Source organism: Cavia porcellus, unplaced genomic scaffold (genome assembly GCF_034190915.1).
Source record: "Cavia porcellus strain 051 isolate PalLab524CR breed Dunkin Hartley unplaced genomic scaffold, mCavPor4.1 scaffold_28, whole genome shotgun sequence".
NCBI classification, from domain to species: Eukaryota; Metazoa; Chordata; class Mammalia; order Rodentia; family Caviidae; genus Cavia; species Cavia porcellus.
This window is the reverse complement of record NW_026947511.1, coordinates 27727214-27750405: the sequence shown is the minus strand read 5'-3', so window position 1 is coordinate 27750405 and position 23192 is coordinate 27727214. Positions and strand designations below refer to the sequence as shown.

General features: G+C 46.3%; 1 protein-coding gene across 8 annotated transcripts in view; it reads right to left on the bottom strand.

Annotated features, from left to right (window-relative positions):
* Positions 1 to 23192, bottom strand: part of Hkdc1 (hexokinase domain containing 1) — a 47723-nt gene that overhangs the window by 11141 nt on the left and 13390 nt on the right. For 6 of the 8 annotated variants that reach the window (XR_010044324.1, XM_063239612.1, XM_063239613.1 and 3 more), the window contains exons 5-16: positions 20397 to 20492; positions 19402 to 19501; positions 16296 to 16479; positions 14676 to 14831; positions 13372 to 13605; positions 11984 to 12288; positions 10905 to 11050; positions 10696 to 10815; positions 6009 to 6104; positions 5745 to 5844; positions 3935 to 4118; positions 2107 to 2262 (exon numbers count right to left, since the gene is read on the bottom strand). Coding sequence is in view for 5 of the 8 variants with exons in the window: in XM_063239612.1 (XP_063095682.1) it covers positions 2107 to 2262; positions 3935 to 4118; positions 5745 to 5844; positions 6009 to 6104; positions 10696 to 10815; positions 10905 to 11050; positions 11984 to 12288; positions 13372 to 13605; positions 14676 to 14831; positions 16296 to 16479; positions 19402 to 19501; positions 20397 to 20492 (1877 nt within the window). In the remaining 3 variants the exon portion in view is untranslated. Of the gene's footprint in view, positions 1 to 1484; positions 1562 to 2106; positions 2263 to 3934; positions 4119 to 5744; positions 5845 to 6008; positions 6105 to 10695; positions 10816 to 10904; positions 11051 to 11983; positions 12289 to 13371; positions 13606 to 14675; positions 14832 to 16295; positions 16480 to 19401; positions 19502 to 20396; positions 20493 to 23192 lie in introns of all 8 variants that reach the window. The other 2 variants (XR_010044326.1, XR_010044325.1) reach the window with 1 other exon arrangement.

The window sequence follows — 23192 nt, the reverse complement described above, 5'->3', positions numbered from 1 at the left end:
ATGGTCTTGTTTTTCCCCTCTGCAAAGGGATTTTTAACTTGCGGCCATCTGACCAGAAAGGCCAAGAGAATCCAATGAATGCGAGCAAATTGAGAGAAATTCACCGAAGGCAGGCCCCTGACCACACACAGTGCTAGTAGAAAGCCAGCAAAAGCAACGCATGCATAGGCAAATGGGAGTGGGGGTAGAAAGTCTAACCACCCGGGGCTGGGGATTTAGCTCCTGCCTTGCAAGCAGGCGGTCATGAGTTTGATGATAAAAAAATAAAAGAAGAAATTCTAACCACCTTTTTAAAATACAGCACATTCACAAGGAAATGCTCCTTTTAACCAAATTTTCTGCTCCTGAGGAAATAATTCATAAGATACAAATGATTATGTGTACAAAAAGAGTAATTATAGTGCTGTTCCAAATATCAAAAACTCATAAATTATAAGTTAGACATCCTATACTAAAGGAAAAGTTTAGGAAATTATAGTATAGTAACATGATGTAGCATTACGCACGCATCAAAATGATAATTATGCATAGAGCTAACAAAGGAAGGTTCTTTTTAGAAGCATTCTAGTTAATAAATGTGGGGATGATGACATCAGATTATTACTGTTTCACAATCTCTAGTGAAATGATGGACCTGCTCAATGACTGGAAACACCAGAGAAGAGACACAGGCAGTCAGACAACTCAGTGCTCCTACAAAGCTGCTTCTCCAAAATGCAGCCTCAAATTAAACGAAGCTTCTGGGTCTCAGTATAGGCTTTCCAGAAAATATAAGAGACAAGAAAATGTCACACTTTGCAATCAGCAAAATCTAGACTATAGTAACTCATAGGATAAGATGTTTCTTCAACAAATGTTTCAAGGCAAAACAAGAGAGAGAGAGACAGACAGACAGACAGAGAGGAGAAACTTAGGTATTAAAATAAATTTTAGAAACATTGACTAAATGCAATATACATATCTTTAGATGCTGATGTAAGCAAAGCAACTGTACAAATTAGTATTTCTTGACAATTCAGGAAATAGGAACACTAATAAGATATTTTGATATAAAGCTTATTACTAGTTATTTCAGGTTTTTTTTTTTCTTTTTTGAGAGAAAGAGAATGCCAGACAGACTTGCTACATGGCCCAGGATGGCCTTGAAGTTAGGATTCTCTTGCCTAAACTTCCCAAGTGCTGGGATTACAGGCTCATGGTACCATAACTGGGAGTAGTTATGGTTTTTTGAAGAACTCAAACATTTGAAATGCGCTTTGAACTATTTATATATAATGTGATATAAAATGTGGAATTTGTAGCCCAGAGCTGGGGACCAGAAGAGCACACAGATGAATCCAGTTTGGCCGTCAGTTGATTATTTTTATAGAACATGGTGACAGAGACATTGAGTCCATTTAATCTATCCTCTATTTTTATATATGTTTAAAATTTTTCCCCAAGAAGTAAAATAAAAGCAAGAAGTCAGGCCTGGTGGCACACACCTGGAATCCCAGCTTGGGAGACTGAGGCAAGAGGATCATCAAGAGTTTGAGGCCAGCCTGGGCTACATAGTGAAACCCTGTCTCAAAAACAAACAAAAAGAAAGTAAAATAAAAAATCTAAATGAAAGTCTCCATAAACAAACACTTACCAAGTACTAGTCATATATGTAATATGATTGCAATCATAAAAAAATTTGCATGTATTCAAGAACTAAAAGAACATAATATGGAAAAATTTAAATATTTGTATTTAATGAAAAGCACATGGATGATTCTTTTCCTGACTTTTCTTTCATATTGCAGATATATCATTTCTCAGGAGGAAAACAGGATACTTTTTGGTGTAAACCTAACTCCCTGTACACCTATCGGAACATTGGTGGAGGATTTATCATTTCTGCTAAGAGCTCTGAGGCCACACAGGCAGTCTGCTGGTCTCTCAACTGTGTCACTGGCTCTGGACTGTGACATGATGCAGCTGGATGGACAGAGCAGAGCAGGAACCCGCCCTCTCCCACTTGGGGTCTTTCTGATTTTTTATCAGATCTGCCCACCGCTGCATGATAAGCACATATTCCATTCACAGCATCTATACAAGTGGTTAAGCTTGACCATACAGCACCTTTCAATCTGGGACAGGAACTTGGTTTCAAAAATGCCCCTGGTCCTGAGACGCTCTGAAATCTGCCCTCGGAAGAGGAGACCATGCTTGGTCAAGTCGATGAGGATCTGCCGCACAATCTCCCCCAGGTACATGCCGCTGGTCATTTTCTCGTATCTGTTTGGGGAAGAGCAATAAGTTTGGTGGTGAAGGCAGCAAAATCAGCTCTGGCAGGCAGTCTCTGAAAGTGCCCTGGGCTGTGTGTGGAAGTCATGTCACCGGCATCCACAATCCGGGCTTCAGGGTGGGCCTTGTCACCCAGCAACACCCACAGCAACACCTTGTGGGAGACAGTAGGATGTGAGGAAGCCAGGCTTCAGCCCCACATAGATGGGGAGCCAGGCCACAGCTTCCCACAGCGTGATGAGAGCAAGCACCGCAACCAGTGTGGAGCAAGACAGGACCCCTTGGGACGTGCAGGACGCAGGTGACTGTAAGGCACTAAGCAGAGTTCAATCTAGCTCATTCTTGGCCCCAGAGCCAATTCTCCCTGGCTTTGTGTTGCAAATCTGTTCTACTGGAGATGTTCCTTAGCTTTGTTTCTGGCTCCATGAAATAATGTTTAAATTACCAGCACACATCAACACGCCTAAAAAATGTTCTTTCCTTTTCCCCTTCCCACCATGCTGTGAGCTCCAAGAGGGCCAAATGCAAGACCAAAGGGGCTTCCTAAGTAGCAGGGCACTGAGGAGCCGAATGACTCCACTCTCACCCCTCACAAGGGCACAGAGCTGAACCCCTGCTGTCCGCAGAGGCAAACAGAAACAGGAGTGCATCTGAGCCTTCAGTGCTGGACTTGTGCTCTCTAAACCACCCAGAGCCTCTTTTGTCTTTGGTCTTTGGTCTTTGGTTTTTGGCAGGCCAAAGACCTGGACACTACGACAGAAAAATAACATTGACTGCAAGTCCATCTCAAGTCCTCTGCCGCCTTCAACTCTCAGTCTAAAAATGTGTGCCCCCAGCAGACACAGACACCAAACCGCATCAGGAGGAACTTGCACCTTCTTGGAGCAATTCCTGGCTGCGCTGGGCTTGCCACAGCTCCCTGCATTCCAACAGCAAAGCTAAAGGAGCCCAGTGACCACCTCACCCAGGTCTCTCTCCACAGTGGCCAAGCTTCTGTCCCATTTCCTCCCTGTGCAACCTCTCAACTTGCATAATGTTCATCGAAATAAATTTGTATATCCCTTATTTTATGGTAAGATGCTGCACTTAGTTGTGATAAAGATCATGTGACCCACAAGAGCTCAGATGTACTGTGTAGCCCTCTACAGAGAAAGTTTGCCCAACCCTGTTGCAGGGTGCGGGCCCAGCTGCACCTGTCTACCCTAGCGGGATGCAGGCAAAAATCTAATCTCATTTGCTTCAAGCCACTCATTATTTTCAGTATTGTTAGTCATCAGAATGAGCTCGCAGGGCATTGTGGCACATGGTGAGATGTGACTGGTGTAGAGAATGGGGACGCCCCCACCCATCCTAGCAGCCACCCTCCCCCAGACCCTGCCAAGTCACCATGCCCTGGCTCTGTGACATCCAGCTCCTCACACACCAACAGCCTCACTTCCGGAATCAATTACAGCAATTTATGACAATTACAATAAGGGCCCCTTCCTTCCACCTGGTGGAAATGTCATATTTTTCTTTCATTCCAGTGAGGCACTTCACTGACATCTGGTGCATAATCATGCACAGCTATCCTGTCAGTGATAAGAAAACCAACCCTTCCCTTGGGTCTGGAGAAGTTGCTCAGTGCACAACTTGCACAGATGTTCGCACCCACCCTACTCACCTCTGCTTGCCAGGATTCAAGGATCCCTCATCCACCTCCTTGTCGTACTGGGTCCGGATGTCATCTATGCAGCCGTTGTCTCCGAATCCTCCCCACTCGGTGTTAATGCACATCTTCCCTTCATCCCCTTCCACCAACTCAATGTTCCTCATCTCCTCCATGTAGCACATGTTGCTTCCTGTCCCTAGAGGGGATGTGATGTGACTTTAAGACACCACTGGCTCAGAGAGAGGAAGCAGACTGCAGGGAATGGGAGTTCAGGCTCGCAGTGGTGTACAGCTGGGTGCCATTGCAGCTCTGTGCCCATAGCTGGATGACCTCGGGCAGGAGCCTCATCTTTCAGAGGCTCAGTTTCCATTTACAAAAGGAAAACGTTGCTGGGCTCTGTGGCACACAGCGGACCCCAGCTTCTTGGGAGGCGGAGGCAGTAGGATCAAAGTTCAGAATCAGGCTAAGCAACGGATGAGACCCTGTCTCTAAAAATGAAAAGGGCTGGGGATGTAGCTCAGTATTCCTTGAGTTTGATTTTTAGAAGCTTTCTCCACACACAGAGAGTCAGTAAAGTTCTTGCCATCTTCTTCATCACAAACATCACCATCGTTAAGCCACAAGCACTCAAGGTTTCTAAAGATCCAGAGAACTAGCAGTTACGGAGAACTAGGAGCGACCAGGCGGAATCATCTGGCCTCGAATAAACCAACTTGGCATCTGTGAGCTGCTCTCATCTCTCCGGCCCATGACCCAGCCTCAGAACTGTTCTCAGTGCAGCAGTCCAGGCCACCATCAGTGACATCTTGTGGTCTCCTGCATCTTGCCAACCCTTGCACAGATGAGGAACCCAGTCAGACAGAATAAGCATCTTCCCTGAGCTCATGAAGCAGGTAAGAGCTCAAGTAAGGTGCAGCTCACTCGGTAGACTGCACCTTTCTCCATGTACCAGACAAGTCCACCAAACAACTTCCTCAGACTCGGGCCTCCTCTGTGCCTGTCACCTGCAGTGCCCTCTGTCCTCATCTTCAGCTGGTCAAAACCCACCCATCCCACTATCTCTTGGGAAGAGTAGTCCCTCTGGAATCCACCCTTCACCTAATCACTGCCAGACAATTTCCGAAGTCCCCTAAAATGCCTGTAGCATCCCAGCCCACTCCCCTCTCTTCCTTTTGTCTCTCCTCAGTTCTGGGCATTGTACCCAGGACCCTCACACTGAGATATAATGCCAGCTCCTTTTTATCTTTTATTTTGAGACAGATCTTACTAAGTTCCAGGCTGGGCTGTCACTATTCTCCTGCTACGGTATCCCAAAGTGCTGGGACTCCAGGCATGAGCCACCATGCCCAGCTCCTCTCTCTTTTCTATCTTTACTGCCAACTCTGCCCTTTCCTATGCACCCTGAGAGACAAAGGAATCCAGAGGACAGAGAAGGTGCATCTTAGGGACAGGATGAAAGCCAGTCTCCTTAGCCCCAGGTCAATGTGACCCAACCATGATCTCCTTCTTTCAAGAAAGCAGGGCCAAGGATGTAATGTGAAAATCGCTTCCTTCTGTGGCATTTCTTTCCCCAAAGATAAGGATGTTTTGGTTTAGAATCCTTAATGGAGCAAGAAATTAAGTGAAAGTTTGGGCATAGGCAGCCTGGAATCTCAGTCTTAATTTGTTTCAACCTGCCTTGAATATGGCCTCTGCATAATGGAACCATGAACACACACACACACACACACACACACACACACACACTCCCCTCAGTATGTTCAAAAGGACCTTCTTGAGTATCTGATGGGATGAGGCCAGTGGCGTCTGCCTGGCCACTTACCTGCAATCAGGCCAATCTCACAATTAGGATCTTCATGAGCACAGGTCATCATGGTCCCCACTGTGTCATTCACAATTGCAACTATGTCCAGGTCAAACTCCTGCAGATAAAACAGCTTTACTGGAAACAGAATGTGTGAGGGGGCCCCTTGGTCCAAGGCAAGCAGAGGCCTCAGATACAGGCTCAGGCATAGATAAGATGGCAGAGCAGAGGGTGTAGGACCAGGGAGCAAGGTCAGACATGAGCCTCAATACCAAGTCCTACATTTCTCCTCTTGATGGCTTCCCTGAGCATGTCCACCACATCCTCCCCTTCACAGTCGGTGGCCTTAAAGCCTTTGGTCCACTCTATGAGTGTTCCCTGAAAGAAAAGAGGAAAAGTTCATCTGAGCAAGGGTTCATGAGGACACTGCACAACCTCACTACCTAGTAGACACAAGGCACTGAATCTGATGGCTTGTCAGGTGTGTGCAGCTGCTTTTGATTGTCGTCTGCCTCTGCGGCTTAAACATGGCTCAGAGATGTCACAGAGCATGATGCCCAGGCCACATTCACCGTGGGGTGGAATCACTGTAGCAACTCATGTTCTTCAAGGGTCAGCTTATCCCCTGCCATGATGCACAGAATTAAAGTTTGTGGGATCCAATTCCTAATTTAGCCTAAGACACACTGAGATATGATCAAAGATAAAGTAACAAAATATTTATCAAGGCATTGTTTCAAAGTGAAAAAGTAGTCAGGTATAGTGGCATACACCTGTAACACCAGCACTTGGGAGGCTGAGGCAGGAGGATCACTGTGAGTTTGAGGCTAGCCTGGGCTATAAAGTGAGTTCAAGTTTAGCCAGAACTGTGTAGTGAAACCTTATCTCAAAAAGACAAGAAACAAATAAATGACAACAATAAAAGTGAAAAACTAAAGGTATTCTGTCCTTGCAGTGATATCAAGGAAATCTCTCTTGAACATCAATACAAAAAATATGCATGGGAGTGGACCTCAGTGTTGGTGCCCTTGCCTAGCATGTGCAAATCCCTGGGTCCAATCCCCAGGACTAGAAAGAAAGAAAGAAAGAAAGAAAGAAAGAAAGAAAGAAAGACAAAGTGAGAAGAGGAGAGGAGAGAATAAGGGAAAAGAAGAGAATGGAATGGAAGGGAAGGGAAGGAAAGAGGAAAGAAAAGTTATACAGCCATAAAAACAGTCATGTTATAAGAACACTGGATGTGAGAGGAAATGTTCATTACACATGATTAAGCAAAAGCTCATTAAACAAATACAGGTAGAGGACTGTTCTCCCTTTACTTTTAAAGATTATGTATACACTTGAACCTGGGCAAAGGTCTAGAATAATATATACATCAAAGGGGTTCGTAGTGATTGTATCTGGGTGCAAGATTATTAGTAAGTGCTTTTTAATTTCTTCTTTTTATAATTTAATGTAATTATGATTAATTTCTAACTTTTATTTTTCTGACTATTTTTAATACATAAAAAGCATTTTGATTTTTAAGAAGGCCAGGGTTACTGTGTCAGCCAAGGCAGGAGCTAGCCTAGCTCAGCTTCCAGCCTACAGAGCCAGGAGTGGGGACAGCTGGCAGAGGTGGGGTATCTGGCTAGGAGAGCCTTTGGGGCAGGAGAAGTGGCTAGGAAATCTGACAGCAGCCCCAACCCTGTGGTCAGACACCCCCTCACTTTGAGACCCCCAGCCAGCAAGCCCTGGTCTCCCTTCTTCCACAGCCCTTAGAAACTGGGCTCCATTGCTCCCTTTGGGTCACATATATAGACAATTAGAGACACCCTGACCAAAAAGCCTCTTTCTCAAAAATTTCAATTATAGGGGCTGGGGGTTTAGCTCAGTGGCTCAAGTGCTTGTTTGGTAAGCACAAGGTCATAAGTTTGATTCCTGCTACCAAAAAAAAAAAAAAAATGAAATTATATAACAAGCGTGTGTATATATATTTTAAATCTCTCTTTTCTCCCTAGCCATTAGTGGCTTTGCTTCCAGCTGCCCACCCTCTCCACTGTGTCCCCACAAAGTTGTCAGACTGCTGGGAGAAGAGGGGCCTGGAAACCCAATGCCCTGGGTGAGTGCAGCTCTGCACGGCACCCATCCACCCTTCAGGACCTCGGACAGCAACACGCAGCTCTGCCGCGGTGCATTAATTTTTCATGGCAGCAGTAACAGGAGCACAAGAATAAAGTAGTCTGGTAAAAAACTAAAACACTGCTAATGAGGATGCATTGCCCTTTGACTCCCCACCCCCTATTCTGGGAGGTAAATTCTATTACCGATCTCATAGGAACCCTTCTAGACATTTTTCTCTGTCTGCCTGTAATTTTTCCCCAGTACTGGGGATTGGGCACAGGTGCTCTACTGAGTCATACCCGTAGCTCTTTTAATTTTTTATTTTGAGACAAAGTCTCATTAAACTGCTCAGGCTGGACTCGAATTTGCAGTCTTCTTCCCTCAACCTCTCAAGTAGCTAGAGTCACAGGCAGACACCACTGCACCCAGCTCTACACGCGCTTTTAAATACATATGTTTATACTGTGTGTGAACTACTGCGGTTTGCTTTTCTTGTTCAGTAATGCATCTTTTAGACCTTTATATCTTGCTTATTATGAATCTGCTACATTTCCTTCACTGAGCACAATACAAGTATAATTGCACAGAAATTTTAAGATCCACTAAACACACCTGTAAAATAAGTAGCCTTTTTATCCTTAAGTGAGGAACTAAGGCATGGAGAGGTTAAATAACTTGCCCAAGTTGGCCCAGCCACTAAATGCTCAGCCAAGATTCAAATCCAAGCAATCTGGCAGGAAAGGGAACATCCGTCCATGCAGTACTTAGAACAGTGTCTGACCCGGAACAAACACTACGGATGTGTGTGTGGGATTTAGCTACCTTAACTCACTTAATCTCACCATGATCCTAGCAAGTTGAGTATTTTTAATAAGCCTTCAAGAAGGGCAATGGCCTGCTGAACGTTATTTATGTAGGAAGCAGTTATGAAACCCTGGCAGCCTGGGACCCCAGAGCTTGTGGACTTGTCCACCGGGCTGCTCTGTTGTGGGAAGGACACTGGACCTCTCTGCTGGGGGCACATTTGGACCTTCTCCTGAGGCACTACAGAAGGGCAAGTCTATGACTAGAGGCTTCACCCTGTCTTCCTTAATCTGCATCACAGATATCTCTGCCCACTGTCACCATCCCAGCCACAAACCACCCACACACACACCACCAGCCCCAGGCAAGGCCCCTGGGACTCCAGGTCATCCAAAGAGCAGCTCGCTATCCAGTCCTCACTTTCTAAGCCCCACCTCTAGGTCAACCTGCTTTGCCACAAATCTATACACCTGGCCTAGCTGAGTCCTGAATAAAAAACTTTGACTCATTATACATGAAATTAACTTTGAGCGTTTTTATACAAGAATTCCAAGCAAGACCTCATGATAGTCACAAATTATTATGTATTATCTATTAAAATATTATGATATTCTTTGATGTCAGCTAAATAAGTCTCCATATGATAAATTCTGTCTGAGATACTAATATCAAGAAAGACATTTCTTTTTTTAAAGAGTAAAAAACACAGAAAAATCAAGAAGCAAGCAAACCAAAAACAACAAAAGCAAAATGATAACAACAAAAAAATCCCTGCAATATAGGATTTCAATTTAAGATGACAGGAATTTAACAATGGTTTTTATATTGCATATTGTTATCTTCAAAATAGTTGCTCAGATTACCAGATACAGGCAAGCAAAATTAATCAAAAAATATAATTTCCCTTTGAGCAGTTCCTTTCCTCTTTACTGTATCTATTGTACCTTTTGGCTCTTATTTACTCTTTCAATTTCTTACACTAGCAAGACAATATAGTGTTTATACATGCAGGTGTGACTTAAGAAATATATTTCTTATGATATACAGTACATTTTCTTTCATCAGACAACGAATCCCCACAACCTAAATTTCTTTCTTTACACTAGTTGTTCGGCAACACACAGCAGATATCATCAGCCAAGAGTTGTAACTTGCCTTTGCTGGTCACTCTAACTTTTTACATCTCTCCATTACAACTCTCTATCTCTCCTCTTGGAGCAGTGGTAGTACACAGACTTGCATATTACAGTCAGCTCTCTGTGTCTGAAGGTTCCACACCCTCAGATTCAACCAATTATGGATCAAAAATATTTAGAAAAAAAGCCTGTCTGTACTAAACATGTACAGAATTTTTTTCTTGTCCTTTTTCCCTAAACAATGTAATACAACAACTATTTACATAGTGTATATTATAATTTATAAGAAATCTATGCCAGTGATGACAGTTTAAGAGACCGAGTGCCAAACTGCAACCTAAAACCCACTTATTTATTGCAAAGTACCTATACTTCAATTACTGAATGTTGAGGTTTTTGTTTAGAAAAACAACTCATACATTAACATCTTTCATCCTGAAAGAAAAACACACTAACAGATGTGCCATAAGTTCACCCCTGCTCTTATGCTGTTTTATAAAAGAGAATTCAGTGTCTGTGGATTTTGGCACCTGTCTGGAGGGTCTTGCAACCAATTCCTTGCAGGTACCAAAGGACAATAATATTCTAAATTCCAAAACTTCAATCCAAAAGGTAATGAGAAATAGAGTATAATAAGCCCAAAAACTTAAGTGACTAAAATGTTCTACCACATGCTTTCAGCTGCATAAAACTGTAACCCTTAAAAAAAATAGTGGCCCAGTGTGGTATGGTAGTGTCTATCTGTAATCCCAGCACTCAGAAGGCTGAGGCAGGAGGATCACTTTGAGTCCAAGGCCAGCCTGAATTACATAAGGAGACCCTGTCTCAAAAAACAGCATAAAAGAATAGCGGCCCAGAGGAACCATGATCTGCCCCTGGTGGAGCAGGGAGGTCCCTAGGATGGCTAAGAACCTGGGGTGGGGACTCACCTTGTCGATGTTCGTCTGCCTGCAGGGAAAGGAGAACGTGAAGCCCAGAGGGAGCTGGGCCCCCTTGAGGCCCATGTATTCCAGGAAGTCAGCAATGCACTGCACAATGTGATCAAACAGCTGCAGAGAGAATGGCGTTCATGCAAGGTGGGCGCTGATGGGAGGGCAGGCTGGCACCCACAGGGCACACAACTCTGCCTGGTACTCACCTCCTCGCCAGTACCCTGCATGATCTCCAGAGGGATGGCAAAGATCTTATTGTACATTCGCACTGACCTCCGTCCACTTCTGATCTTCACCAGGAGGACCCGGAAGTTAGTTCCCCCCAGATCCAGAGCAAGGTACTTTCCTTTCTCTGTGGCGAAGAAGATGAAGGTGCATCCCACCAGCACACGCTGAGCGGGGAGCGTGTGTCACGGTGTTAGGAGGAAGGGGAGATGCCCTGGCCCGAGCAGACCTGGAGTCTGATCTCTTGGGCTCCCAGACCACAGGGGCATCAGACCCTGGGCTGGCACCTTGAGCTTGACTGAGGCCAGACCTTTTCCTGGCTCTACTTCCCCTATAGTAAAGTCTGAGATACCATCTACACTATCACCAATGAGGTGCCTTGAAAAGAGTCCTCGACTGGAAGCAAGGGCCCGGGGTTCTGAGAGAGGGCTTTCCATCCTGAGCAGGAGTGGAGAGGCCCTGTCTTGCTGCATCTGCAGAGTTGTAAGTCTCTCTGAGGGTGCTTCCAGCTCTAAACTCTATTGACTTAGAGCCTTCCAGGGAGCCCCATGACACCATGTGCCAGGCACATGGCCTCGGAAGAAGCTCTACTTGAAATTGTACTCAAGGATCTTCAAAAGAGAACCCAGCCCAGTCTACACAGACTACAGGAGACTTCAGAAGGCATCCCATCCTGTCTGTGCAGCAGTGATGGCGAACCTTTTAGAGCCTTCAGTGATAACAGCCTGCTCCAGCACACGTGCCATCGGTTCACCGCCACTGTCCTAGAGGAAGCCCTCGCCACAGGAATGAAACAATCCCAGACAAGTCCAAGCACCTAGATGGCGGCTCAGGAACAAGATCTGGGACTCCTGTGTGTTCACAGCATGGGGTCCACTCGTGTTCTCACCCACACACACCCAAGGACACACACACACACATGCGTGAAGGACCTTTTCCCCAGCCCCTCGCCTTCTTTATAGGTGAGAACTCAAGGATCTAAAAACTGAACACTTCACTGGACTAGGGGTTTTGATGGCAGCTCATGGTGGCCCTTCAGGACCAGGCTGTGCTGACCCACCTGTGCCATCCGGCATGCCATAGACATAGGTGGGCAGCATCTTGACTGTGGCCAGCGCATGGCTCTTCTTATTCAGCCCGTACTCGAGCTCAGCACGCATCTTGCCCTGCACATCCACAAGCTGCTCTCGGGTCAGCCGAAACAAAGCCAGAACCTCATCTATCTGCTTCCGCTGGGCCTGCACACGGGAGGCCACTGCAGTCACCATGGCGGCCCCCTTGGTGCTGCCACTCTCTGACAGTAGAAAGCGGACGTCACAGTTCGGCGCTAGTTTCCTCACCACCTTGTGGAGGCGTTTGGGGTACCTGAAGGTAGAGATGGAGGCAAAATATTTAACAGTGATAAAGGCTAGATCTGGCCAATAGGAACAGACACAGTGTGGTGGGGAATCAGCCTGGAAGGTCCTGCCAGGCCAAGGCTCACCCTTTTACCCTCTTATGGCTGGCTGGTATGGAGGCCAGGCAAGTTATGATGGTGATGAGGACAGGAGGGCAGTGCAAGTGCCTATCTGATTGGGTAACCTTTCAACCAGGGTGGGTTGTCCATGTGTAATGTGTTAGCTGGACACCATCTCTTTCCAAAAGGATTTTGTTTCTCGGATCTTTCTAGAGCGTACATAGTTAATTTCTACTATCACCTTCATAGGCAAAGGGGCTTTGACTCTCTTTTTATGAGAAATTCTCTTTTCCATGCAACTTCTTACCAGGATCTTTCATTGAATTCAGCAACCTCTGCCATCTCTCTTTTTCTCCACCTACAGCTAGGTGTGTCTTACTTTCCAGTCTTACACATAGCACATATTCAATAAATAATGGATAGTTAGATGGATGGATGGATAGACAGATAGGAGTGGGGGTGGAGAGACAAAATAGATGGGGAGATGAATGAGTATACAAATGTATGCATGGATATATGAATAGACACTGGATGGATAGATAGATAGATAGATAGATAGATAGATAGATAGATAGATATGGCAATGCATGGATGGATGGCACATGGATAGATGCATGGATAGATGGATAGACATTGAATGGATGAATGAATGGATGACACATATGGTAGATGGACAGATGAATACATGCATGCGTATGTGGGTAGGTGGATAGATGGACACATGGATGGATGGATGGCCATCCTGATAAGGTGATTGACTTCAGCAGACCACTTCTTTAAGAGTCATTCCAGAAAGGACCCTAGCTAGCAGATGAAAGTAGGAGGCTCTGCTTCCACAACTATTTAGAGGTGGTTGGGGGCCAACGATTTAGTTCAGCGGCATAAGGATGACTGCGAGGTTGTGAATTCAATCCCTGGTACCAAAAAAGAGATGGTTGGTTCCAGCTGCCTAGATTTATTTGTAGGGGTGTGGGCTGGCTGGCTGCACTTACTGGGGGTGTATCTTGTAGAGCGTGCCATCCATGCCCACCGTGGTCCGGAGCCGGGCCAGCTTCTTGTTCTCTCGGAGGCGTGACAGGATGGCCGCCAGGGCCGCTGCACAGAGATTGGCCGAGCGGAAGGAGACGATGGTGCACACATGCTGGACAGCAATGCAGTCAGCCTCGGTCGGCTCCAGACCCAGGTCTGCCAGGATCTCTCTTGTATTGGCAAGGCCTTCTTTATACCTTCCCAGGAATCAAAATGAGAGAACCACATGCCTCCACGCTGTGGGCATCCTCCTGGGGGCACCAGCTGTCCCGCCTCTTGGGGTTGGGTAAATAAATAGGCTGGCTCATAGCAACACAGTATTAATATCAGCATTGATAACAGCAGCTACTGCTTACAGGACACTTTGTATGTGCCACACACTGTCAAAGATTTTACATGGAACTCATTTAATTTATACAACAACACCAAGTCAGAAGAGCTATTGCCATCAAATTATACAAATAAGAGATGTAAGGTACAGGGAGAGAAAATAACTTGTCCTTGATCACCTAGCTAATCAGTGCTAGAGCCAAGGTTTAAGCACAGGGAAACTTTGGAGTCCACATTTTTAATTGCTATTCTGCCATTCCCAGAAACTGTGGTGCCAAGCTCTGCACAGACACAGATGATGGGCACCAGTGCCACTCTGCTGAGCTCAAGATCTACACTGATTACATGGCTCACTGCAACACCAGGGACTCCAGGAGCAGGACGTGAGTTGACCTGCCCCAGTATTCCTATTCCCTACTCTAGGTCTCCGAGTGAAAGACTCCACATCTCCAAATCCAAGCCCAGCCAGCCTAGGAGCAGGTGGAGAAGGCTCTTGTTATAGCTGGAGCACTTAACTTGGATTCTCCAACAAGGCCCTGATATTGTAAGCAAACCTGTGCACAAATGTGCATCCATGGAATAACGCACCCAGAACTTACATCAGATTTTCAAAAGCAATTCATAATTGCATTTTACGGTCTGTGGCCATAAAAAAATTTATGTCACCACTCTACAGAGGAAAAGGAGGTAGAACATGGGGAGGGGTGGCCTCTGAAAGTAGCACTCTAGATGATGAACTCAACAAGAATGTGGCATCTGAATCGTGGCAGAAATTGCTAATCCATCTGCAGCTGTGACCGGGCCCGATAACCCCCTGGTGGAAGAGGAAGAGGAGAACCTGGTCCCTACCACTGTTTCAATGCCCGAGCACACTGTGCCTGGCCACCCACGCAAGCCCCACAGGGATGAGGTGACAGGGATGTGGCCAGTGACTTACTTCTCCATAGCGGCCACGTGTTGCGTATCAATCTTGCCTTTTGTGAGGAGAGCAGAGGATTTCGCACCACCAAACAGGAGGCCAGCCTTGGCCATCTTCAGCAAGATGAGCCTAACGAGCTCCCCCAAGTACAGGCCACTGATCATCTTCTCGAACCTGCAGTTTGGTGAAGCCATCAGTGGCAGCAAGGCCTTTGGTGATGTAGCATCACTTCCCCAAGCCCAGGAGCTCTGCCAGCTAAGGGCAGGAGCTCAACAGATCAGGAGGCCTCTGGCCAGCACAGGGCAGTGCACCTTGGAGGAGAACACTGTCCTCTCTGAGCTGCACCGTCCTCACCTACAATAGGAGAGGGCTGAGCTGGAAGACATCCGAGACTTCTTCCTGCTCAAAAAGCACTGGACTCGAAGAATCTTCATCAGATCACCCTGACCAGTGGAGGGCGGGGAGAGGTACATGTGGGGCATAAGGAACCTCAACATCAAACTTCAGGTACTCTGAAGGGTCATTTGACCAAATGTCAGACTCAAGTGCTTCCAACTCCTACATCCGTCTCTATCTAAGAAAGATGCTGTCTGTGAGTCAAGCATGGGGAGCCCCAGAGAGGGTCCACATGACACAGGTGAACACTGTCCCTTGAGGCTGCCCACACCTCTCCTCTGCACATTAGGTAACTGCTCACCACCTCCTGGGTGAACTATGACATGTAACTTCCATTTTCCAAGTGCAGTAAGACAAAATCAAAGGCCATCTGTCACCAGGAGAGCCAGGGTGTGCTGGGGACAGGAATGTGCTGCACAGGTGTCCGGGTCGTTCCTAGGTGATACTAGGGTACCCTGACAAAATAATGGATTCTAGAGCTGAGGCTGGTACATGTTATCTGCCCAGAAAATAAAAAATTTCTTGGGGAGCAATGTGAACATGTCCAGAGAACATGGGGGCCATTGAAGGGCACTTAGTCTTAAATAGCTCAGGAAAGAAGAACTTTATACATGCATATTGGGGACCACAAATTTACAATAACTAGTTTTACGTACTTTCCTGAGGGATAAACAGAGGTATCAGCCTTTTGAGATTTCCCATGATCTCTTTAGGGTCCTGCCACTAAAACTAAAACCACTAAGACAAAGACTAAGGCTAAAGACAAAGACTAAAGGCAAGATCCTTTTTAGCACAAAGCCATCTCTGGTCTCTGAGTCATGGATAATCCCTTCCTCAGATCCTCTCATCAGTCCATAAATGCTGAGGTTCTGGTTGCCTCGTGGCTTTTGTTCCTTGAGAAAAACTGATAGTTCCGATCCCCTCTGTCCAGCACTTTGTCTCTTGCTCTTCTTTCTTTTTTTCCTCTCTCACTGTGCACCACAACACCTCACAGGAGATTGGAAGCTCACAGAGGGATCCCCGATACACACATAATTGCATTTTATGTAGATACACAGATACACAGACATACAGGGAGAGGAAATGTTCTTATCTAATGAATCTGAGTAAAGGGGGGGGGGATTTTGTACTATTTCCACAACTTTTCCATAAATCTAACTTTAAATTTTTAATTTTTAAAAACTACTTTTTTGCTCAACAAGGCGCTGCAGTAATAGAGCCCCGGAGCGAGAGGGCGCTCACAGTTGCTTCCCCGGGTTGAGCGAGCCGAGGTCCAGCTCCCTGTCAAACTCGGTGCGGATGTCCTCCAAGGCCCCGTCGTCCCCGAAGGCCCCCCACTCCGTGTTGATGCACATCCTCCCCTCGTCGCCTTCCACCAGGTCGATGTTGCTCATGTCCTCCATGTAGCATGCATTGGTGCCGGTGCCTGAAAGGGGATCACACAGAATACGCAAGGAGCAGAGGGCTCCCGGCTGGGCAAAAGAGAGAGAACTAACTGCCTGCAGTCCTCCCGGTTCTGGCTGAGGAAAGCGGGTTGGCAAGCCCCGAGCTCACGAGGAACGAAGCTGACTTGTGAGTCTATACTCTCGGGTGTTAATGGTTTCCTGGGTGAATGGAGCCCATTGTGAGGCAGCTCCTGGTGAATATGCATGGAAGCTGACAAGGCACACTTATAAGAGGGCCACGAGTTAAGCTAACCTTATAAATATTTCATAAAAATCTCACCCCTCCGCAAGTCAGAGTCATTTTTCAAAAACCCTTTCCCTAAGCCACTTATATCCCTCTCTGTTTGATACTAAAGCTATTCATGATCTGCCAAAAACTGTTCCTGGTATAAGCTACGTCTGATTTGTGACAGTGATTAGCAATTACCTAAGAGAGCAACGTTACTCAACCACAAAATCACCCAAAGAAATGCTTCAGACATGGAGAACTAGGGAACAGCTGTGCACGGGTACAACCTGCTTGGGATTTGGGGGGATGGAGCTGATAGAAAATTAGAATGTTACATATCAAGATATCAAACAGTTGCTGGGGATTTAGCTCAGAGGCATACGTGCCTGCCTTGCAAGCGCACATTCGTTTGATCCCCGGTACCAAAAAACAAACAAACAAAAAAGAAATCACACAGTAACAAATGCCATCAAGGCTATGGGGGAAAAGGTACCTTTTTACATCATTATTGGGAGCATGAACTAATAGAACCATCAAGAAGATCAGTATGGAGACTGCTGAAAAAGCTAAAACTAGAAATTTCATTCAACTCGGCTCTTCTCCCTCCAGAATCTCCAGAAAGAATTAAAGACTTCATACTACAGTGATCCAAGCATGCCCATGTTTATAGCAGGACAATTCACAGGTGCTAAATCTTGGAAGTGGTCTATCCATCCATCGTCAGGACACATGAATGGATAGAGAAAATGTGTTTATACACAGTTTATACACACTGCTCTACAATAAAGAACGGTAAATTTGAGTCATCTATAGGAAAATGATGCACCTTGAGACCATAATGTTAAGTGAAATAAATCAGACACTCAAGGTTAAATAGTGCGTGGTTTCTCTTACATGAGAAACCCAAAGTATAAACAATTTAAAGAGCAAGAAATAATATAGGCAACAGGAAACAAGGAGATAGACCTTTGGTAGAAATTTAAAGGGATTTGGAGACAGAGAGAAGGAAGGCAGAGAGAAGGGAGGGGAAAGAGAATAAAAAAATTAAGATGTGTTTTGCACATGTGCCTGCTCCCTGCAATGAATGCAGTCCTCCCCTACTACAGACGAATGTACTAACACAGCGAGAATGTATGGTTACAAATATCTGTAGATTTATTTTAAAAACCATTGAACTGTACGTCCAAAGCAAGAGAACTTTAGCACATTGGTAAAGCTCCTTGGGAGGAAACTTCCTGCAATCCTCACCGGACCAGTCCTCTGCTCTGAGGATTTTAAGTGCCAGCATAAAAACTGAGAAACATGCAAAGGCAAATGTGAAGTATTCTTTGGCAAAAGGTCTGCTTGGGGAAGGAAGCATGGCCACTTCAGGGGTAGTACCCAACCTATGGGTCACCAGAGGCAGCCACCAAGCCGGGCAAGGGACAGCAGCTGGATGCTGCGATGACAAGTGTCGCTCCCATTCTGAGGCACGAGGCCACCAGAAACAGGGAGCTCCACAGGGATGCTCAGGTCTAATGACTCCGCGCTTCAGGAAAGTCACGCTAAGGAAGTGCTTTTGGAAATTCAGAAAACTTGCCCATCCCTGGTAGAGGGCTGGGAAGAGGGAAAATGGACATTCGGAACAACATGTAAGTCAAGTGAGGTTGTGCACACATGTAACCCAGGTACTTGGGAGGCCGAGGCAGGAGGATCACAAATTCTACCCCAACCTGGGCAACTTAGCAAGATCATGTCTCGAAATAAATACAAGGGACTGAGGCTGTAACTCAGTGGGAGATCATGCACAGGTACCAATTCTCTATGATAAGTGTGCTCATTAGGTATATAAAATCTGAAGAAGAAGAAAAAGAAGAAAATTCACCCCCAAAAAAAGAATGATAGGACAAAAGAAAAACCTTGTGAATCAGATCAATTTGACATCCACAGACCTTCTCCCCTGCACTGCTCACCTCCATGGTGCCGCCCTCTCTGGCCCAGTCCTCTCTGACAGGCTTTGTAGCCTCTTAACTGGTCACTTTGCTTCCGCCCTTGTGTCCAGGAGTCGATTCCCCACACAGCAGCCCAAATAAGTGTTTAAAAGTGTGCCCCACTCATCCTCCGGCCCAGTCTTCCGGGCTTCCCCTGCTAGGGTCAACGCTGGTGGCCTTTCAGCAGGCTTCCCACACCCTGTGCCTCTGCTCTCTCTGCTTCAAATCACCCGACTCCCTCAACCTTCGCTCACTGGAGGCAGCTGCCATCACTCAGCTTTCTGGGGCTTCTCGAGCAGCCCAGATTCATCCCCACTCTGAGCCAGGAGGTCTCTTCCCCCAGCTGTACTGTGTCCTCGTTGCCGAGGTGCATGCCCAGCATCCCCACAGAGAGGCCTTCCTGCCCCCGTCCACACCCCTCACTCTGTCATGTTCCTGAGCATTGACCACTAGAAGTGATCCTACTAGCCTAAGCCTGCTTGGTCTCCCCAGCTCCTCCGTGAAATCCTCGACAGGGCACAGCAACCCACCATGGGACCCAGTACCGAGCACAGGGCCCATGGGCTCAGGAAACCCTGGCCAAGTGAAGGAATCGGGGAGCTCTTCCTCCCTGTGTGCTTCTCCTAGGAACATCAGTGCCCTTCCCACTTACCCAGCTTTCCAAAACTGAGCCCTAAACCCCCAGAACTCGCCAATGGAGTTACCAATGATGACTCCAACTTCGCAGTAGGGGTCATCGTAGGCACACGTCATCATGGTCCCCACAGTGTCATTGACCAAGGCCAGCACGTCCACATCCAGGTCCTGTTGAGCACAAGGTACAGAGGGCGTCAGTGGGTGGAAGCGGGCACGATTCCTTCCCACAGGGGACTCTAGTGCTGGCTGAGACAGTGCTAGGTTCTACCCACTGGGCCTGACCGGAGAAATGAGGCTTTTGTCTAGGCAAAGACCTCTGTGCAAAGGGCAAGCAGGAGTCTACCCAGTTTGAGAGGCCCCAGGAAGACACAGGGGTAAGCAGTTCAGGCTGGGAACAAGTCCTCGCCAGTGGGGACACGTCGGCCATGAGTACAGCTCAGCCTGGGGGCAGCACCATGGTGTCTTGCCTGTTTCCTGTTCAAACACCAAAAGTTCCTGGGTTTGGAGGAACCTGCTAAAGTCAGCTGAGAACAGGAAGAGGAAAATGCAGGCTACAAAGGAATAGGATCCCAGCTTTCAAAAGACAAAGGACCAGAAGGCTGCACGTCCAAACATTTTAGGGCTGGGGCAACAGCTCTGCGGTACACTGCCTGCCCAGCCTTTGAGGAGCTTTGGCTCCAACCCCCAGCGCACTGTACCTGTCTCGCTATCAGGGTAACCAGCAACCTGGCTTAACAGAGAGTGAAAAGTGGAAGAGAGCCAGGATCCAAAGAAAGTAAGCTTTTCAGTCTCAAAGAAGAGGAGGGGGTTTGCACGCAGTTCAGGGCTAACCATGTCCCCTGAGGCCACGGCATGTGGAGACCCCAGCAGGCCCTGGGCTACCTTTAGGGGTGATAGGATTCCCCCTGCATGCAAACATTTGCCCTCCTGTGGATTCACCAACTTAGCCATCTCTGCACTTCCTACCCGATTCTCCCTTCAGGCAGGCACAGGACAGCATCCCCACCCTGGGAAAGGGCTCAGGAGGAGGGGCGGGGTGGCCCAGCCACCTGGAGCTTCTCACCTTGTGTTTCTTCATGACTTTGGTCAGGCGGCTCACAACATCTGTGTCCTGCACTCCTCGTGCCTTGAATTTTTTGGTCCATGACAGCAGGATGCCCTGTGGGAAGATGTGAGACCCAGCACGGTGAGAAGGTGCTCAACACCGCCCTAAGCTGCAGAAATGTGGCTTCCTTCTCAAAGTTGAATCACTCTGATTCTTTTTTTTAATTTTGTCTTTGATGCGTAATAATTGCATCTACTTAGGGCGCGCAGCCCGAGGTCTCCATGTATGTGTGCAGTGTGTAGTGACTGCACGGGATGATTAGCATATCGCCACAAACATTAATCATTTCTTTGTGATGAGAGTATTCAGAGTCCTCTCTTAGGAGTCTGGAAATATGCAGACAATGTAATCTTCTCAATGACAGCCCGTTTACTGTGCAGTAGGATACCAGCAGCTACTTCTGCCACCCAGCTGTAATTCTCACCCCATCCTTTCCTACCTCTGACCCTCCCCAGTCCCTTGAAACCACCTTTCTACTTTCCACCTCTACAGGATCAGCTTTCCTCCATTCAGAATCAGTGAAGTCACATGGGATTTATCTCTCTGTGCCTGGCTTATTTCATTTCCTATAATGTCCTCCAGGCCCATACACATTGCCAAAAATGACAAAATCGCATGCTTTTTATGGCTGTGTAGTGTTCCATTGCCATGAGGATCTCATGATTTTTATGGCTGAATAACATCCCATCATACATATGTATAACTCTTGTATGTTGGTGGGTGCATAAGTGGGTTCCATATCTTGCCTATTGTGAATAGATTATTTTTTTTGAGACATGGTCTTGCTATGCAGTTCAGACTGGCCTTGAGCTCACTTTGTAGCCCAGGCTGGTCTCAAACTCACAACGATCCTCCTGCCTTAGCCTCCCGAGTGCTGGGATTACAGGCGTGAGACACCATGCCTGGCTTGTGAATAGATTCTTTTAGTATTGTTTTGGAGGGCTTTTCTGGTAATTTAAAACCTATGTATCCATTTGAGAAGGCTGAAATATCATAACAGAAAATAATTGCCAAAGAGCCAGAAGACAGATTTGTAAGACACTGAGCCTCAATTTACTCAGTAGTATAATGGAAAAATTGCCCCCCACCCCGGGAGGAAGTGAGGAAATATCACATCTCCCACACACATGTGCTGTTAATATCTGCTGTGTAGTGACTACATACCGTGTGTGGAATATACAATTCACAGGTCCCAAAAGCGAACTAACGATGTTACCTTATAGGACTCTGTCAAGAACTTAATTTTTATTTTTTGGTCTTTTTGAGATGGGTCTCTCTATGCAGTACAAGCTATGCTTGAGCTCACTTTGTAGCCCAGGCTGGTCTCGACCTCACAATGATCCTCCTGCCTCTGCCTTGTGAGTGCTGGAATTGCAGGTTTGAGCCAAGGACTTAAATTTAACTTCTCATGTTGCATTATCAATTATTTCCTTACAAATGGTATTTCCTAAGAATTCCACATCTAAATCACAAATAATCATAGAATTTTTCAGACTAAAAGAAAACTTGAATATTAACAGAACTACTCAAAACTGTCTGATAGCCTCCCGTCACACCTCTTCCAGTGCTCTCAGTTTATGGGTAAGGAAATCAAGATTTAGAGAAAAGGAAACTTCTTTAAACACAAAACAGAGCAGAAAAAAAAAAAAAAAAGAAAGAAAGAAAAGAAAAGGAAACTTCTATAGGGCTCACAGCAATAAAGGACCAAGCCCAATTAGACAGCAGGTCTGAATCCAAATGGAGGCTGGGTTTCTGTCCTGCACCACAGCGCCACCCTGTGGCAGATCTCTCTAACTTCTGCCTCCTTACGATAAGAGCCACATCTTGGCCTGATGAGATAGGAGAGCCAGAGATAAAGGGCAGCTTCCCTCAAAACAGCTGCTGGGGACGGTGTGTGAGATCTACTGGGGACAAAGAAGGAGGTATATGTACAGAGTCTGCCCAAAAAACTGTATACATAGTTCTGGATGTTTTTCAATAGATGGTGTTACCCTCCTGTGGGGAACCTGGAGGATGGCATCTATCACAAAAAACCCACTACACTGCTGGCCCTTAGAGAAGAAATTGAGAGTGCATGTGTGGCGAGCTCAAAGGTCCAGGTGACTCAAACGTCGGAAGGCAGTGACCAGCGCTTTGAGCATCTTTCATAGTTCTACAGGCCAAAGGTAACTTGTATTAATCTCATGATGTCTCAGAAATTTAGTATTCCTGTAATCCTAGCACTTGGGAAGCTGAGGCAGGAGGATTGCTCCTGTGAGTTTGATACCAGTCTGGGCTACAAAGTGAGTTCAAGGCCAGCCTAAACTATATAATGAAACACTGGTTTAAAAAACAAAAATTAGGCTGCAGGATCTTACCACCTCATCCAACTAGAAGTTTCTACCCTTTCTCTCTTTCCCTGCTTCCCCCATCCCCTTCTCCCTCTCTCCCTCAGTCCCTTCCTCCTGTCTCCCTACAGTGCTGAATTACATTTTAAATTACATTTAAATTACAATTACATTTTAAATGAGATCTTGCTGAGTCACTAAATTGTCCAGTTTGGGCTTGAAGTTCTTTTCTTTTGTTTGTTTTGTTTTGTTTTGGTACCCTGAATTGAATTCATGACCTCATGCTTGCCAGGCAGGCACTTAAGCCCCTGAGCTAAGTCCCTTGCTGGTCTTAGATCTGAATTTTGGGATTCTCCTGCCTAGGTCTCCCAGAGTGCCAGCATGACAGGCATTCCTGGAAGATTACTTGCTCACAATTTGAATATTC